The 18,140-nt window shown below is 39.8% G+C and overlaps 1 protein-coding gene across 4 annotated transcripts in view; it reads left to right on the top strand.

Annotated features, from left to right (window-relative positions):
• Positions 1-18,140, top strand: part of TMEM254 (transmembrane protein 254) — a 97,969-nt gene that overhangs the window by 41,700 nt on the left and 38,129 nt on the right. Inside the window, exon 2 of one of the 4 annotated variants that reach the window (XM_064269802.1) lies at positions 6,041-6,095. The exons of 2 other annotated variants lie outside the window; for them this stretch is intronic. Coding sequence is in view for 1 of the 2 variants with exons in the window: in XM_064269806.1 (XP_064125876.1) it covers positions 8,833-9,048 (216 nt within the window). In the remaining variant the exon portion in view is untranslated. Of the gene's footprint in view, positions 1-6,040; positions 6,096-8,832; positions 14,992-18,140 lie in introns of those variants that run through there. One more of the 4 variants, XM_064269806.1, reaches the window with a different exon arrangement.

Below are 18,140 nucleotides of genomic sequence, written 5' to 3'. Positions count from 1 at the left end.
TTTCTTTTCGTGTCCATTTCGCCAGCTTCTAACCCCCTCTACCTTCTCATTTCCCCTCCAGGCAGGAGATGCCAACATAGTCTTAAGTGTCCACCTGATCCAAGAAGCTCACTCCTCACCAGCATCCCTCTCCAACCCATTGTCCAGTCCAATCCATTTCTGAAGAGTTGGCTTTGGGAATGGTTCCTGTCCTGGGCCAACAGAAGGTCTGGCGACCATGACCTCAGGGGTCCTTCTAGTCTCAGTCAGACCATTAAGTCTGCTCTTTTTACGGGAGTTTAGGGTCTGTATCCTGCTGCTCTCCTGCTCCCTCAGGGGCTCTCTGTTGTGTTCCCTGTTAGGGCAGTCAACGGTTGTAGCTGGACACCATCTAGTTCTTCTGGTCTCAGGCTGATGTAGTCTCTGGTTTATGTGACCCTGTCTGTCTCTTGGGCTTGTAATTACCTTGTCTCCTTGGTGTTCTTCATTCTCCTTTGGTCCAGGTGAGTTGAGACCAATTGATGTATCTTGATGGCTGCTTGCTAACATTTAAGACCCCAGACGCCACTCTCCAAAATGGGATGCAGAAAGTTTTCTTAATAGATTTTATTATGCCAATTGACTTACATGTCCCCTGAAACCATGGTCCCCAAACCCCCACCACTGCCATGCTGGCCTTCGAAGTGTTCAGTTTATTCAGGAAACTTTTTGCTTTTGGTTTAGACCAGTTGTGCTGACCTCCCGTGTATTGTGTGTTGTCTTTCTCTTCATCTAAAGTAGTTCTTATCTACTATCTAATTAGTGAATACCTCTCTCCCACCCTCCCTCACTCCCTCCTCTCATAACCATCAAAGAATATTTTCTTCTCTGTTTAAACTATTTCTCAAGTTCTTATAATAGTGGTCTTATACAATATTTGTCCTTTTGCAACTGACTAATTTCACTCCTCATAATGCCTTCCAGGTTCCTCCATGTTATGAAATGTTTCACAGATTCATCACTGTTCTTTATCGATGTGTAGTATTCCATTGTGTGAATATACCACAATTTATTTATCCATTCATCCATTGATGGGCACCTTGGTTGCTTCCATCTTTTTCCTATTATAAACAGTGTTGCAGTAAACATGGGTGTGCATATATCTGTTCATGTAAAGGCTTGTATTTCTCTAGAATATATTTCGAGGAGTGGGATTGCTGGATCGTATGGTAGTTGTATTTCTAGCTTTTTTTAAGGAAGTGTCAAATTGATTTCCAAATTGGTTGTACCATTTTACATTCCCACCAGCAGTGTATAAGTGTTCCAGTCTCTCCACAGCCTCTCCAACATTTACTATTTTGTGTTTTTTGGATTAATGCCAGCCTTGTTGGAGTAGGGTGAAATCTCACTCTAGTTTTGTTTTGCATTTCTCTAATGGCTAATGATCGTGAGTATTTCCTCATGTATCTGATAGCTACTTTAATGTCTTCTTTAGTGAAGTGTCTGTTCATGTCTTTTGCCCATTTTTTAATTGAGTTATTTGTCTTTTTGTAGTTGAGTGTTTGCAGTACCATGTGAATTTTAGAGATCAGGTGCTGTTCAGAAATGTCATAGCTAAGAGCTTTTTCCCAGTCTGTAGGTGATTTTTTTACTTTTTTGGTGAACTCTTTGGATGAGCATAGGTGTTTGATTTTTAGGAGCTCCCAGTTATCTAGTTTTTCTTCTACGTTCTTTATAATGTTTTATGTAGTGTTTATGCCATGTATTAGGGCTGCTAATGTTGTCCCTATTTTTTCTTCCATGATCTTTATTGTTTTAGATTTTATATTTAGGCCTTTGATCCATTTTGAGCTTATTTTTCTGCATGGATATCCAGTTATGCCAGTACCATTTGTTAAAAAAGACTGTCTTTTCCCCATGTAACTGTTTTGGGGCCTTTGCCAAATATCAACTACTCATATGTGAATGGATTTATATCTGGATTCTCAAATCTGTTCCATTGGTCTGTGTATCTGTTGTTGTACCAGTATCAGGCTGTTTTGACTACTGTGGTGGTATAATAGGTTCTAAAACATGGTAGAGTAAGGCCTCCAACTTTGTTCTTCTTTTTCAGTAATGCTTTACTCATCCGGGGTCTCCTTCCCTTCCATATGAAGTTGGTGATTTGTTTCTCCATCTCATTAAAGAATGTCATTGGAATTTGGATTGGAATTGCATTAAATGTATAGATCCCTTTTGGTAGAATAGACATTTTTATAATGTTAAGTTTTCCTATCCATGAGCAAGGTATGTCTTCCCACTTACGTAGGTCTCTTTTGGTTTCTTGCAGAAGTGTATTGTAGGTTTCTTTGTATAAGTCTTTTACATGTCTGGTAAGATTTATTCCTAAGTATTTTATCTTCTCGGGGGCTATTGTAAATGGTATTGATTTGGTGATTTCCTCTTCGATGTTCTTTTTGTTGGTGTAGAGGAATCCAACTGATTTTTGTATGTTTATCTTGTGTCCTGATCCTCTGCTGAACTCTTCTGTTAGTTTCAGTAGTTTCCTTGAGGATTCTTTAGGGTTTTCTGTGTATAAGATCATGTAGTCTGCAAATAGAAATAATTTTACTTCTCCCTTGCCAATCTGGATGCCCTTTATTTCTTTGTCTAGCCTAATTGCTCTGGCTAGGACCTCCAGCACAATGTTGAACCTCCAGCACAATGTTGAATAAGAGTGGTGATAAAGAGCATCCTTGTCTGGTTCCCATTCTTAAGTGAAATGCTTTCAGGCTCTCTCCATTTAGGATGATGTTGGCTGTTGGCTTTGTATAAATGCCCTTTATTATGTTGAGGAATTTTCCTTCCATTCGTATTTTGCTGAGAGTTTTTATCATGAATGTGTGTTGAACTTTGTCAAATGCATTTTCTGCATCAATTGATAAGATCATGTGGTTCTTGTCCGTTGTTTTATTTATATGATGGATTACATGAATTGGTTTTCTAATGTTGAACCATCCCTGCATACCAGGTATGAATCCCCCTTGGACAAAGTGAAGTATTTTTTTGATATGTTGTTGAATTCTATTGGCTAGAATTTTGTTGAGGATTTTTGCATCTAAGTTCATGAGGTATATAGGTCTGTAATTTTCTTTTCTTTTTTTTTTTGTGGTGTCTTTACCTGGTTTTGGCATCAGGGATATGCTGGCTTCATAGAATGAGTTTGGGAGTATTCCGTCTTTTTCTATGCTCGGAAATACCTTTAGTAATAGTGGTGTTAACTCTTCTCTGAAAGTTTGGTAGAACTCTGCAGTGAAGCCTTCCGGGGGCCGGGCTTTTTTTTGTTGGGAGTTTTTTGATTACCTTTTCAATCTCTTCTTTTGCGATGGGACTATTTAGTTGTTCTACCTCTGTTTGTGTTAGTTTAGGTAGGTAGTGTGTATCTAGGAAATCATCCATTTGTTCTAGGTTTTCGAATTTGTTAGAGTACAATTTTTCTTAGTAATCCGATATGATTCTTTTAATTTGAGTTGGGTCTGTTTTAATATCACCCATCTCATTTCTTATTTGGGTTATTTGCTTCCTCCCCTGTTTTTCTTTTGTCAGTTTGGCCAATGGTTTATCAATTTTGTTGATTTTTTCAAAGAACCAGGTTTTGGTCTTGTTAATTCTTTCAGTTGTTTTTCTGTTTTCTAATTCGTTTAGTTCTGCTCTAATTTTTATTATTTGTTTTCTTCTGGTGCCTGAGGATTTCCTTTGTTGCTCTCTTTCTATTTGTTCAAGTCGTAGAGATAACTCTTTGACTTGGCCCTTTCTTCTTTTTGGATGTGTGCACTTATTGATTTAAATTGGCCTCTGAGCATCACTTTTGCTGTGTCCCAAAGGTTCTGATAGGAAGCGTTTTCGTTCTCATTGGAGTCTATGTATTTCTTTATTCCATCCTTAATGCCCTCTGTTACCGAGTCTTTTTTGAGCAGGGTGTTGTTTAGTTTCCAAGTGTTTGATAGCTTTTCCCTGCTTTGCCTGTTATTGATTTCTACTTTTATGGCCTTATGGTCAGAGAAGATGCTTTATAATATTACAATGTTTTGGATTCTGCTAAGGCTTGCTTTATGACCTAATATGTGGTCTATTCTAGAGAACTTTCCATGTGCACTAGAAAAGAAAGTATACTTGGTTGCTGTTGGGTGGAGTGTTCTGTATATGTCTACGAGGTCAAGTTGGTTGATTGTAGCATTTACATCTTCTGTGTCTTTATTGAGTTTCTTTCTGGATGTCATGTCCTTTACCGAAAGTGGTGTGTTGAAGTCTCCTACTATTATTGTGGAGCTGTCTATCTCACTTTTCAATGCTGATAGAGTTTGTTATCTTGCAGCCCTGTCATTGGGTGCATAAATGTTTAATATGGTTATATCTTCTTAGAGTATTGTCACTTTAATCATTATATAGTGTCCTTCCTTATCCTTTATGATGGATTTAATTTTAAAGTCTATTTTGTGAGAAATTAATATTGCCACTCCTGCTCTTTTTTGATTGTTGTTTGGTTGATATATTTTTTTCCCATCCTTTGAGTTTTAGTTTGTTTGTGTCTCTAAGTGTAAGGTGTGTCTCTTGTAGGCAGCATATGGACGGATCTTGTTTTTTAATCCATTCTGCCACTGTCTGCCTCTTTATTGGTGCATTTAGTCCATTTACATTCAGGGTAATTATGGATAGGTATGAATTTAGTGCTATCATTTTGATGTCTTTTTTTTGTGTGTTGTTGACAGTTTCTTTTTCCCCCTTAATTTTATGTGCTGAGTAGGTTATCTTTATATATTATCCTTTTCTCATATTTTTCGTTGTTGATTTTGTTTCTGCTGAGTCTCTATTTTTCTCTTGTATTTTATTTTGATAAGTAAGATAGTTTGTCTCCTTTGTGGTTACCTTATTATTTACTCTCATTTTTCTAAATTTAAACCTAACATTTATTTCTTTTTATCGCTGTATCTTCCTCTCCATATGGAAGGTCTATGATTACATTTCTTAGTCCCTCTTTATTGTATTAATGTTATCTTCTTGTATATAATAACATCGCTGTTACCTTGTTTTAATTTTTTTTTTTTTTAAATAATCTTGCTTTGTGTGTTTGATTTCCCTGTCTGGGTTGACTTCTGATTGCTCTGCCCAGTTTTCTAGTCTTAGGCTGATACCTGATATTATTGATTTTCTAACCAAAGAATTCCCTTTAGTATTTCTTGTAGTTTTGGCTTGGTTTTTACGAATGCTGTAAACTTCTGTTTGTCTGGGAATGTCCTAATTTCACCTTCATATTTAAGTGACAGTTTTGCTGGGTATATGATTCTTGGCTGGCAATTTTTTTCCTTCAATGTTTTAAATATGTCATCCCATTGCCTTCTTGCCTGCATGGTTTCAGCCGAGTAGTCCAAGCTTATTCTTATTGACTCTCCTTTGTAGGTGACTTTTCGTTTATCCCTGGCTGCTCTTAAGATTCTCTTTTTATCTTTGGTTTTGGGAAGTTTGATTATAATATGTCTTGGTGACTTTCTTTTAAAGCCTACCTTATGTGGAGTTCGATCATCATCTTGGATAGATATCTTGTCATCTTTCACGATATCAGGGAAGTTTTCTGCCAACAAATCTTCAACAATTCTCTCCGTATTTTCTGTTATCCCTCCCTGCTCTGGTACTCCAATCACTCGTAGGTTATTTCTCTTGATAGAGTCCCACAGGATTCTTAAGATTTCTTCATTAAAAAATTTTTTTTTTCTGATTTTTCTTCAAATATGTTAGTGCCAAGTGATTTATCTTCAAGTTCAGAAATTCTGGCTTCTACTTGCTCAATTCTGCTCCTTTGACATTCCATTGAGTTGTCTAATTCTGTAATTTTATTGTTAATCTTCTGAATTTCTGATTGCTGTCTGTCTATGGATTTTTCCAGCTTACTAAAGTTTTCATTTTGTTCCTGAGTAATCTTTCTAATTTCTTCAATTGCTTTATCTGTGTGTTCCTTGGCTTATTCTGTGTATTGCCTCATTTCCTTCCTGATGTCTTGAAGGGTTCTGTATATTAATCTTTTGTATTCTGGCTCTGGTTATTCCAGGAATGCACTTTCATCTAGAAGATCCCCGGTTGCTTTGTTTTGAGAGCTTGTTGAGGTGAGTATAGCCTGTTTCTTTATGTGACTTGATATTGACTGTTTTCTCTGAGGCATCTATAAGTTATTGTATTAGTTTATGCTTGCTTACTGTGTCGTAGCTTCTTGCTTAGTTTTGTTTTGATATACCCAGATGGGTTTCTTTAGTGAGCTAGCTTGACTATTTTTTGCCTTTGGAACTCTGAAGTCCTTTCCCCAGATAGCTAGAGCTGTTATCAGGTATATCAGTCTAGGAGTCCATTCAGCTTTCTTGTGTGAATTCAGCGCAAGTGTCCAGGTAGCTGATCATCAAGTGTGTGGTGTAGGCTCTATCCTACAGTCTTAGAGGGGCAGGGGTGATTGGTGTAGGTACTGGTATCTGGTTGCAGTAGGGGGTCACGCTCTGAACAAGGCAGGGGCTGAGAACCGACCCCTGAGTGTCTCTGAGGAAAGCACATCTCTGTTCCCTAGAGCGTGCAGGTGCATGGGTTCTGCAGAGGGACCATAGGCACCCAAAGTTTTTGGTTGTAAGGACTGGGAGGTACCAGTTATCCTTGGACCTCTGTCACGTGTGGCTGGGTGACCTGAATGGAGCTATCAGTCCTTAGGTACCTGATATGGTTAGGCAAGGACCTCGTTAAATAGGCAAAGCAATGTCAAATACCAAACACCCTCCTCTCCACCGCACAGCTGAAACAGTTGGAGTCTGCCAACAAGGGCCTATTCTCCTGAAATAGGCCCACACAGGTCCATGCAGAAGGGACAAGTGCTCAACATCCACAGAGAGTTTATGCTTGGACAGGAGCCGCTTCTGTCCTGAGTACCCCTGGTTAGTGGTGCTGGCAAATTATCTTTTCCCCCAAATGCAAATTTTTTCCTTCTCCAAGGCCGGGAGGATGGCTCTAGGTGCCCAACAGGGCCTATCTCAGGCCCAGTGAATTCAACCGCTGAAGCCAGCTTGGCGGAGGCGGGGGGGGGGGCGCGGTAAAATATATGCAAGTATTTAGCTTTTGCCAAGAGTGCCGTTCTCTGGTTCTGGAGGTGTGAGTAGGCTGTGGAGCTGGCTGCTTCTCCCTGAGGAAACTGCGGCCGAACACCAGTACCAGCCTGCCGCCGCCACTCCGGGAATGGTGCCTGAGGGCTCCCTGTGATTCAGGTGTGGTAACTCCTCTCCACTTCTGAATGGTCTCTTCCTCCCCCTGCCCCTCATTTCATTTTCTAAGCTTGCCTTTGAAGCTCAGGGCTCTGAGTTTGTCACAAATATACTCGTTTCACTTGTTTTTTCGGGTCTTTGTTGTAAAGAGGGCTCCCCGGAAGCGTCTGTCTATTCCGCCATTTTGGCTCTGTGTCTTTTTTTAAATCATTTTTTTTTCCTCCATACCTTTTGAATGGAAGGGATAAAAGAAAGTTCATGGCTGCTGGTTGATCAAATTGCACAGAATTGACTTGGGCTGCATGTGCCTAGAGAAGGCTCCCTTAGGTGTGATCAGGAAGCAGGCACAGCTGGGGGAAGCATCACAGGAAGCTGTTTGATGGGAGGAAGGGGCACTTGGTCTTTGGTTGAGTCCTCATGTGGTTTGCTGCCTCCTAGTGGCTTCACAATTTTTTTTTTAATTTTGCTTTAGATGAAATTTTACAGAGCAAATTAGTTTCTCATTAAACAATTAATACACATATTGTTTTGTGACATTGGTTGCCAACCCCACGATGTGTCAACACACTCCCCTTCTCTAACATAGGTTCCCCATTACCTGCTTTCCTGCCCCCTCCTGCCTTCTCGTTCTTGCCTCTGGATTGGTGTGCCCATATAGTCTGGCTTCACAAATTATTGACACTTGAACTTAGCTTTCTTTAAAATATGTATGACTTCCTATGACATGGAATTTTTGAGAAGGAAGTGAGTATGTTTGTAAGTGCTGGGTTCATTGGGCACAATCTTCTCCTAAACAGTCATCAGGAGTGTGGGTAGGAAGTTCTTATAACTTCAGTGCTACTAATAGCCTAAAACAATTCTGAACTTAGAGACACAGCGGGGTACCACAGGTGAGCAAATGGCTAAAGGCACCCAGATATACTGTATGACTTGTCCTACCACAACTATGGTATGAAAATTAATAGTCTAAAAACACATTTTATCATTTCTGCCTCCCCCAGGAGGCTGGTATTATGGTTGGTGTGGGTGATTATTCTTATTTTATGGAGGAGGAAAAAGAAAATGAGGATTAGAGGAGATCAATGAAATGCTTAGTGTCTCATATCAAACTTATAGTCAAGTTACAACTCAAACTCATGCTTGAATTCATTGAAGACAATGATTTTAAGAATATAATTAAGAACACATTGAGTCATGAATTTTTCCTGGTGGGGCAACTTGAATAAAACAAAGAAGTTATGTGAACAAAGCAGTGTGTTCAGGGGATACCTGGGAGTCTGTTCTGTCTTTAAATGCAGAGGCTTGCAAACAGCTGAGAGACAGGTTATGGGGAGATTTGGAAAGGCCTGAGTTTTGCATGTACGGAAAGGCCACCGTACACGATGCAGGCTAGGATTTTGGAATTGTGGACTGCACCCTCCGTACACGCATGTGCAGCTCTGGGAAGGATTGTCTTTATTTTCCGTGTCTTACTCAAGGTCAGAGGCAAGTCAGCAGTAAGGTGAAGACTAGACTTAAATATAATATCCTCCTGCATTATGGAAACACATTGGGGAAATAACCAGATAAACAGATTTGATAGAACAATATTCTTTTTTCTGCTTAGATCTGGTTCCAGAACAAGAGAGTTCAACTACCAGCTAAAGAGAGACACAGAATCTTTGTGGCTAAACTGGGAAAAGAGTTCCCTGTTCAAGGCCACTCACCTTTAAGCCTTCAGGATACCAAGTCTGAAGCTCCCAAGGATGTCCCTGAGCAGATCTTCTTTTATGCCCAGGAGACTCTGCTGGGTAGAGCAGGCTTCTCCTCTCTGGGCACATAGGGGTACACACTCAACAGGTTGGCTCAGATGACTCTGAGGTTCCAAACATTCAAAAGGAACCAGGCTAAGCTTTGGAGTATTGAGGCAACACAGGAAGTGGACTGCAGACTATTTTGACAGGAACAGGACCGAGAAAGGAACAAGCCAGTAGAAAGCCTCTAACTTCGGCACTGTGTTTATAACGTGTGTGGAGTGAGGCGGCAGCAGGAGGAGCAGAAGAATAGTCCTTAGTCACTATTGCAAGGACAGCAGCAGAAGGGCTGGTAATGTCATCTACAGCAGCCTCAACAGCTTCAGAGTTGTCAAGAGAAGCTACAGTTCCAGGGGCAGCTTCTAATGCACCCAAGTCATGAGGATCTCCGGCAGCAGTTGCCCTCCCTTCAGTGCCAGGAGCAGAGTTGGTGTCCTCAAACGAATGGAGGGTCATTGTGTTCTTAGCTGCAGTAGGCAACTTCCCTAACAGAGATCAGGTCACCACTACTGCCTCTGGAGCAACACATGCAGCATGGAGCTGCAGAGTCACACAGGGCCCAACTGCTACACCTTTGCGATGAGTGGTCTGCTGGGGTCCTGTCTTAGTCATCCATGCTGCTGTAAGAGAAATACCACAAGTGGGTATCTTTAACAAGTAGAAATTTATTCACTCATAGTTTAGGATGATAGAAGTCCAAATTCAGGGCACCAGCTCCAGGGGAATGCTTTCTCTCTGTGTTGGCTCTGGGGAAGGTCCTTTTCATCAATCTTTCCCTAGTCTAGGAGCTTCTCAATGCAGGGACCCTAAGTACAAAGGACACACTCCACTCCTGGCTCTTCTTGTTTGGTTGTAGGATGTCCCTCTACACTCTGCTTCTTTCTTTTATATCTCAAAGGAGATTGACACAAATACAACCTAATCCTGTAGATTTTGGCCTGCATCAGTAACGTCATGTTGTCGTTTTCATTAGGTGCTGTCATGTTGGTTCTGACTCTTAGCGACCCTATGCACAACAGAACAAAACCACTGCCCAGTCCTGTGCCACCCTCACAATTGTTGCTGTGCTTGAACCCATTGTTGCAGCCACTGTGTCAATCCATCTCATTGAGGGTCTTCCTTTTTTGCTGACCCTCTACTTTACCAAGCATGATGTCCTTCTGCAGGGACTGATCCCTCCTGACAACATGTCCAGAGTATGTGAGATGTAATCTCACCATCCTTGCTTCTAAGGAGCATTCTGGTTGTACTTCTTCCGAGACAGATTTGTTTGTTCTTTTGGCAGTCCATGGTGTATTCAGTATTCTTCGCCAACACCACAGTTCAAAGGCGTCACTTCTTCTTCGGTCTTCTTTACTCATTGTCTAGCTTTTGCATGCATGTGAGGCATATGAGGTGACATCCTTGCTTTTCAACACTTTAAAGAGATCTTTTGCTGCTGATTTGCCCAAATGCCATGTCTTTTGATTTCCTGGCTGCTGCTTCCATGGATCTTGATTGTGGATCCACATAAAATGAAATCCTTGACAACCTCAATCTCCTCTCCATTTATCATGATGTTGCTTATTGGTCCAGTTGTGAGAATTTTTATTTTCTTTTTGTTGAGATATAATCCATCCTGAAGGCTGTGGTCTTTGATCTTCACCAGTAGATGCTTCGAGTCCTCTTCAGTTTCAGCAAGCAAGGTTGTGTCATCTGCATAATGCAGGTTGTTAATGAGTCTTCCTCCAATCCTGTATGTGGATACATGTATGTAGAAATCCTGATGCCTCATTCTTCTACATATAATCCAGCTTCTCAGGTTATCTGCTCAGCATACAGATTAAATAGGTATGGTGAAAGGATACAGCTCTGACACATGCTTTTCTTGACTTTAAACCATGCAATATCCCCTTGTTCTGTTCGAACAACTGCCTCTTGATCCATGTACAGGTTACTCATGAGTACAATTAAGTGTTCTGGAATTCCCATTCTCTGCAATGTTATCCATAATTTATGATGATCTACACAGTCGAATGCCTTAGCATAGTCAATAAAACACAGGTAAACATCTTTCTGATAGTCTCTGCTTTCATCCAGGATCCATCTGACATCAGCAATGATATCTCTGGTTCTACATCCCCTTCTAAATCCAGTTTGAATTTCTGGCAGTTCCCTGTTGATATACTGCTGCAGCTGCTTTTGAATGATCTTGAGCAAAGCTTTGCTTGCATGTGATATTAATGATATTGTTCAATAATTTCTACTATCAGTGGGATCACCTTTCTTGGGAATAGGTATAAATATGGATCTCTTCCAGTTGGTTGGCCTAACCATAGCGGTTAGAATTTACAGCACATAGGATAATTACATTTGATTACAAAATGGAGGACAACCACATAATACTGGGAATCATGTCCTAGCCAAGTTGGCACTCATTTTGCAGGGACACAATTCAATCCATAAGAATCCAGTGGCTAGGACTAAGGATGTGTGTTCAGGAAATGGTAGTAGGCATCAAAGAACAACATCCAAAGGTTTTACCATTCACTGACACAGCAGCCCAAAGGCAAAGACCATTTAGAATGCTGTCTTCAAGAAAATTCTCTGAGCTTTTGGTCCCTTCTGATAGAGCATCAGGGTCTACCAGTGCTATAGCCCCCTGACCATGCCAATTATAGTGCCCTGGATAAAGCCTGGACTAGGGTATTCAGTACAAAGCCAAAAACTACAAAGGCAGCAATACAACCCGCCAACGGCAGTTGGAAAATCCAAAGGAATTTGTGATTCAGAAGGATGTTCTTGTATAGCCATGCCCCACTCAGGCACTCTCTCTCCCTCCAAGGCAAGATATCCAACAAGAAGTACAAAAGTCTCAAGGATCCCACTGCAGCAGCTTTTGAATGGGAGGTCTACGAGGCTGCTACTGCAAAGCTCTCTACTCCATGGTCAGGGCAGTATCTGCAGGATATGGAACATGGTCTACAAATGCAGTGTTTATATTCCCTCCAGCAACCAGCCCCACTGAAGCCCTGACTGTGAAGGGCACCCCAACATCAGTCTGGCCTCCATTCATAAAAAATGGCAGCCCTTTCATAGAAGACAAGAGCATCTTGTGCTGGAGCAGGTGTGCAGCCCCCACCATCGTGCTTTAGCTGACAGCTGCTGCCTAGGAATCCCGACTCTTGTGACCCAGTCACCTGTGCACATGGGACTGGGGAAACAATGATTTGAGGATACCCAGCTGAGCACCTGAATGCCACATGCTGACTTTATTTTTTGAAGAAAGATCTGATGTCTGTGAACCTCCAGCTTTAAATTTTGAAGATAAATTTTATCTTAGTCTTTTAAGAGTAGACCCAGCTTTTCCTAAATATCAGAGGTGCCCCTGGCAGTGTTTAATATAAAAACATACTAACAATAGAGTGCATTCTGCGTATTTTCTTTCAATTTTTTATTTTACAAAATTTAGAAACTTAATTACAAAGTAATACATGTTGATTATGATAATTTAATCAATACAGAGCATTATATGGTAATAGTACATTTTTCATTGCAAGAACAGAAAATTTCCCAGTACATTGTGTGAATGAGAAAACAATACACAGTTTCTCTCATACAAGTAGATGAAGTCAAGAGAGTTTTATATTATCAGACACATGTTGTGTGGCAAGCTTGTGAATGTTCACAATATATTCTTTGGATGATAAAAACAATGTATGGTTACTCCCATTTGAGTATATGAAGTCAAAATTCTTACATGTTGTCCACGTACACTTTGCATGACAAGGAAGGGAAAGTTCTCAACAGAGTCTATGAATGAGAAAATAATGAACAATTTCACCCATTTGAGTTTATGAAGTCAACAGAGTTTGACATGTTTTCAAAGTACACTTTGCTTTACAGGAAGGGGAAAGTTCCCAATACTCTTTGTGAATGAGAAACCAATATAGAGTTTCTCTCATTCAAGGAGATGAAATTAAAAGATTTTTACCTCTTATTAAATAATACTTTGTGTTAGAAGCACTGGAATGTTCCTAATACATTCTCAGAATGAGAACACAATGCACAGTTTCTCCCATTCAAGTACATTAAGTCAAATGGGTTTTACATATTTTCCTAGTACACTTTGTGTTACAATAATGGGAAACTTCCTAGTACAACGTGTGACTGTGAACCAATACACAGATTTTCTCATTCAAGTAGATGAAGTCAAAAGAGTTTTACATGTTCTCAAAACACACATTGTGTCACAAGCATGAGTATGTTCCCCGTACATTCTGTGAATGAGAAAACAATGTACAGTTTCTCAAATTCAAGTACATGAAGTCAGACAGTTTGACATGTTTTCAAAGTACACTTTGCATTGCAAGAATGAGAAAGTTCCCAATACATTGTGTGAACGCGAAACCAATATACAATTTTTCTCATTTACGTAGATGAAGTCAATTTTTTTTTTTTTTACCTGTTATCAAACAACCCTTTGTGTTACAAGCTAGGAATATTCCCAGTACATTCTGTGAATGAGAAAACAATGTATGGTTAAGAATTTTATATGTTTTCAGAGTACAGTTTGTATTACAAGGTTGCGAAATTTCCTAGTACATTCCGAGAATGAAAAAACAATGAACAGTTTCTCTCTTTTAAGTGGATGAAGCCATGTTGGGACAGTTCCCAATACATTGTGTGAGCTAGAAACTATTACATAGCTTCTCTCATTCAAGTAGATGAGTCTAAAGGTTTTTTTTTTTTTAACCAGTTATCGAAAAACACTTTGTGTTACAATAATGGGAATGTTCCAAATACATTCTGTGAATGAGAAAACAATGCACCGTTTCTCCCATTCAGTTACATGAAGTCAAGAGTCAGAGTTTTACCTGTTTTCTAAGTACATTTTCTAAGTATATTCTGCAAATGAATAAACAATGTACAGTTTCTCCCTCTCAAGTAGGTGAAGTCAAGAGTTTTACCTGTATTAAAAAAACCCTTTGAGTAACAAGTGCGTGAATGTTCCCAATATTCTGTGAATGAGGAAACAATGTAGTTTTTTCCTTCCAAGTAGAGGACGAGTTTTATCTCTTACCAAAACACACATTGTGTTACAAGCATAGGAATATTACCAATACATTCTGTGAGTCAGAAAACAACAAACAGATTCTCCAGTTTAAGTGTATAAGTCAATAGAGTTTTACGTATTTTCAAAGTACACTTTGTGTAAAAAGGTTGGGAAAGTTCCCAGTGCATTCAGTGAATGAGAAAACAGTGTTCATGTTCTCCATCCAAGGACATGAAGTAAAAAATTTTACATGTTTTCAAAGAACACTTTGGCGTTGCAAGAACAGGAAGAGTTCCTAACACGCTGAGTGAATGAGAAAACAAAGTGCAGTTCCTTTCATTCAAGCAGATGAAACTAAAAAAGTGTTACCTATTATCAAAAAACACTTTGTGTTACAAGCATGGTAATATTCCTAATAAATTCTGTGACTGAGAAAACAATGTGCAATTTCTTCCATTCAAGTACAATAAGTCAAATGAGTTTTACATATCCTCTGCATTGAAACAATGAGAGTTCCTAATTCATCCCGTTGATGAGAAACCAATATACAGTTCTCATTCAAGTAGATCAAGTCAAAAGATTTTTACCTGTTATCAAACAACACTCTGTGTTACAAGCACAATAATCTTCCCAATAATTCTGTGAATGAGAAAACATTGTACGCTTTTTCCCTTTCTAGTACATGAAATAAAAAGAATTTTACATGTTTTCAAAGTTTACTTTGTGTTACAAGACAGGAGAGTTCCCAATACATTGTGAGAAAAAGGAAACCCTGGTGATGTAGTGGTTAAGTGCTATGGCTGCTAACCAAACGGTCCGCAGTTCGAATCCGCCCGGCGCACCGTGGAAACTCTACAGGGCAGTTCCGCTCTGTCCTACAGGATTGCTGTGAGTTGGAATTGACTCGACGGCAGTGGGTTTGGTTTTTTTTTTTTTTTGGGTTGTGAGAAAGAGAAACAATTATATGGTTTCTCTCATTCATGTAGACAAGTGGAAATGTTTTTACCTGTTTTCAAAAAACACTTTGTGTTAAAAGCATGGGAATATTCTCAATATATTCTGTCAATGAGAAAACAATGTACAGTTTCTCCCATTCAAGTACATGAAGTCAAAGGAGTTTTATGTGTTTCCAACTACACTTTGTATTACATGGATGTGTAAGTTCCCAATACATTCCATGAATGAAAATACAATGTACAGTTACTCTCTTTCAAATAAATGAAGTAAAAGGTCTTTTACTTGTTATCAAAAACCACTGTGTGTTATGAGCACGAGAATGTTCCCAACACACTCAATGAATGAGAAAACAATGTACAGTTTCTCCCATTCAGTACACAAAATAAACAGACTTTTACATGTTTGCAAAGTAGGCTTTGTGTTACAATGGTGGGAAATTTCCCAGTACATTTTGTGAATGAGAAACCAATATAATTCAGAAATGATTAGGTTTAGGATCTGCCCTACACTGGGATGACAACTGATAGGTTATATTACATTAGATTGCCTTATGGAAGGTTGTATGATTATAATAGATTAGATCTACAGATATTAGGATTCCAACATATGTTTTTGGGGAACACATTTCAGTCTGTAACAGTTATTTTCCCACAGAAAAGATTAACAAAAAGCATTGTAAAATGCTTGACTAGTGGATAAATTTGCTTCTTGTGGCCATAACTTGATATCATTGGGGCATTGCCTCTCTCTCTGAAAAATGAATTCAGCCGTGAAAGCAACACATCTGCTCCCAAATGAAGAGACTTGAAAAGAAATTATGTGGAGAATGCATGAGCTCTGCACAAGCCGCAAAGGATAAAATGGAATGTAAGGAACCATGGCAGCATGGCCTTTGGCATGTGCCATGATGCTTTCATGATAGCTGTTGTGCCCCATTCATGTAGCTACTGGACCACTCTCTGAAAATTTTTGATCGTGCAATCTGCCACCAAAGCTTTATTAAACCAGTGATGGCTCACTTTCAAATATGTGGGTCCAGAAGGAATCTGGATGCCTTACAGTAGCTCTGACCTCTGTTCCATTCAGGACTACCTGATGAACAATGGCTGACATGGCTTTCATGGCATGTGCTCTGGAGGACTCTAGTCCATAACAATCGATTTAACAGATTATGAGGTCTCACCCTTGGATCCCGCATCAGAAACAAACAACCAAGCAAGCAAGCAAACAAACAAACAAAATCCAAGTAGTGATTTGGCATATTACAGAGACATTCTCACAGTTCTAAAGGGATATCTGAACCATCTGGAAAAAGATCTTCCTTCGTTCCTGGCCTTTCTGTTTCTTCTGTGAAGGACAGCTGATGCTCTGGCCCCAACCCCCTGGTTGGGGGCCTAGTGACTGATGTAAGGTAAAACACACCTCTTTCTCCTACCTTTAATAGTAAAAATATGCTTCAAAATGCACGATTATTGCCTCAAAAATGTCAACTCAGCCAGCACTGGGAGGAAGTATGGTGCTGTTTTCTTAAAATTTGTCTTGACATCTTTCCATCTGCTGGTAGGATTGATGAGGGCCAAATCTGTGATGTCTCTCTTATTCTGTGAGCCAAGGAGCCCTATATTGGCCCTGGAACTGTGGATTGGTCTTCACTCCTAATAGAATCTTTAGAATCTTGACAGTCAAATCCAGAGAGATCTTTGTTTTACCCCCTTTTATACTAATTAAAAACAAGTCCCGTTTGTGCAGTGGTTAAGTGCTTGACTGCTAACAGAAAGGTCAGCAGTTCAAACTCACCAGCTGCTCTGCAAGAGAAATATGTGGCAGTCTATTCTTGTAAAGGTTAAAGCCTTGGAAACCTTATGGGGCAGCTCTACTCTGTCCTATAGAGTCTATATAAGTCAGAATTGGCTCAATGGCAATGGGTTTGGTTTTTATACTAATAGAAAATTTTACACCTATATAACTTTCTGTGGCAAAAGCATACGCCATATTTTATTCCTGTAGCAGTAGCCAACTGAAATGATTTATTAGTAGAATTTTAATTTAATCATTGCTTTGTTTTTAAAACAAAGGTGAGAGTGCACCAACTCAAGTTCAATTTTTTTTCTTTTTTAAATTAGGCAAACTACTTAACTGGGGCATTGGTGGTTAAGTGGTAGAATTCTCACCTTCCATGTAGGAGACCCAAGTTCAAGTCCCAACTAATGTGCCTCTTGCACAGCCACCATCCGTCTATTGGTGGAGGCCTGTGTGTTGCTATGTTGTTGAACAGGTTTCAACAGAGCTTCCAGACTAAGTCGAGGAAGAAAGGCCTGGAAATTTACTAAAATTAGCCAATAAAAGCCCTATGGATCGTAAGACAATATTGTCTGATATAGCGCTGGAAGATGAGCTCCTGAGGTTGGAAGGCGCTCAAGATACACAGTGACCACATCAATTGCCTTGAGCATATCAACAATCCAGAAGATGGAGCAGGACCAGGCAAAGTTTTATTCACTCATGGGTTCACCATGAGTTGGAACTAACTCAATGGGAATTAATAACGATATTTTTTTGTTAGTTTTTATTTCTTCACTTAAAATTAGAGAAAAGTCTATCTGTAGGCATTACCTTGTAGTCATAGGTTGTTTCTGTCTTCTTACTTCTGCCTGTTAAATGATGCATTTCTTTCTGAAATTCTTTCTTAATATACCCTGTGTGATAGTTAAGGTTGTGTGTCAAATTAGCTGGGTCATGATTCTTAGTGGTTTGGCAGTTACGATGTAGTTTGGCAGTCAAATGATGATGTGATCACTTCCATGATGAGATTTGATATTATGTGATCACCTCCACGATGGGTTCTGCCTGAGTAGCCAATCAGTTGAAAAGGAGTTTCCTTGGGCATGTGGCCTGCATCCAATGTAGGTGGACTTTCTAGCAAAGCTTTTGGGCCTCCGCTTGCTCTGATTCCTGCAGCTGGCTCCTGTTCATCTGACCTCAGGTTCTTGGAACTTGAGCTAGCACTTGCTGTCTTGCCTGCCAATCTTGGGATTCGTCGATCTTCACAGCCTGTGAGCAAGAGCCCTGCTCTCTGACCTGCCGGTTTTGGGTTTGCCATCCCCTGTGGTTGCTGTGAGTCAGAACTGA

The sequence above is a fragment of the Loxodonta africana genome, chromosome 16 (genome assembly GCF_030014295.1).
Source record: "Loxodonta africana isolate mLoxAfr1 chromosome 16, mLoxAfr1.hap2, whole genome shotgun sequence".
In the NCBI taxonomy this organism is placed as follows: Eukaryota; Metazoa; Chordata; class Mammalia; order Proboscidea; family Elephantidae; genus Loxodonta; species Loxodonta africana.
The sequence above is the reverse complement of the archived record's forward strand: the minus strand, read 5'-3'. Positions and strand labels throughout refer to the sequence as shown.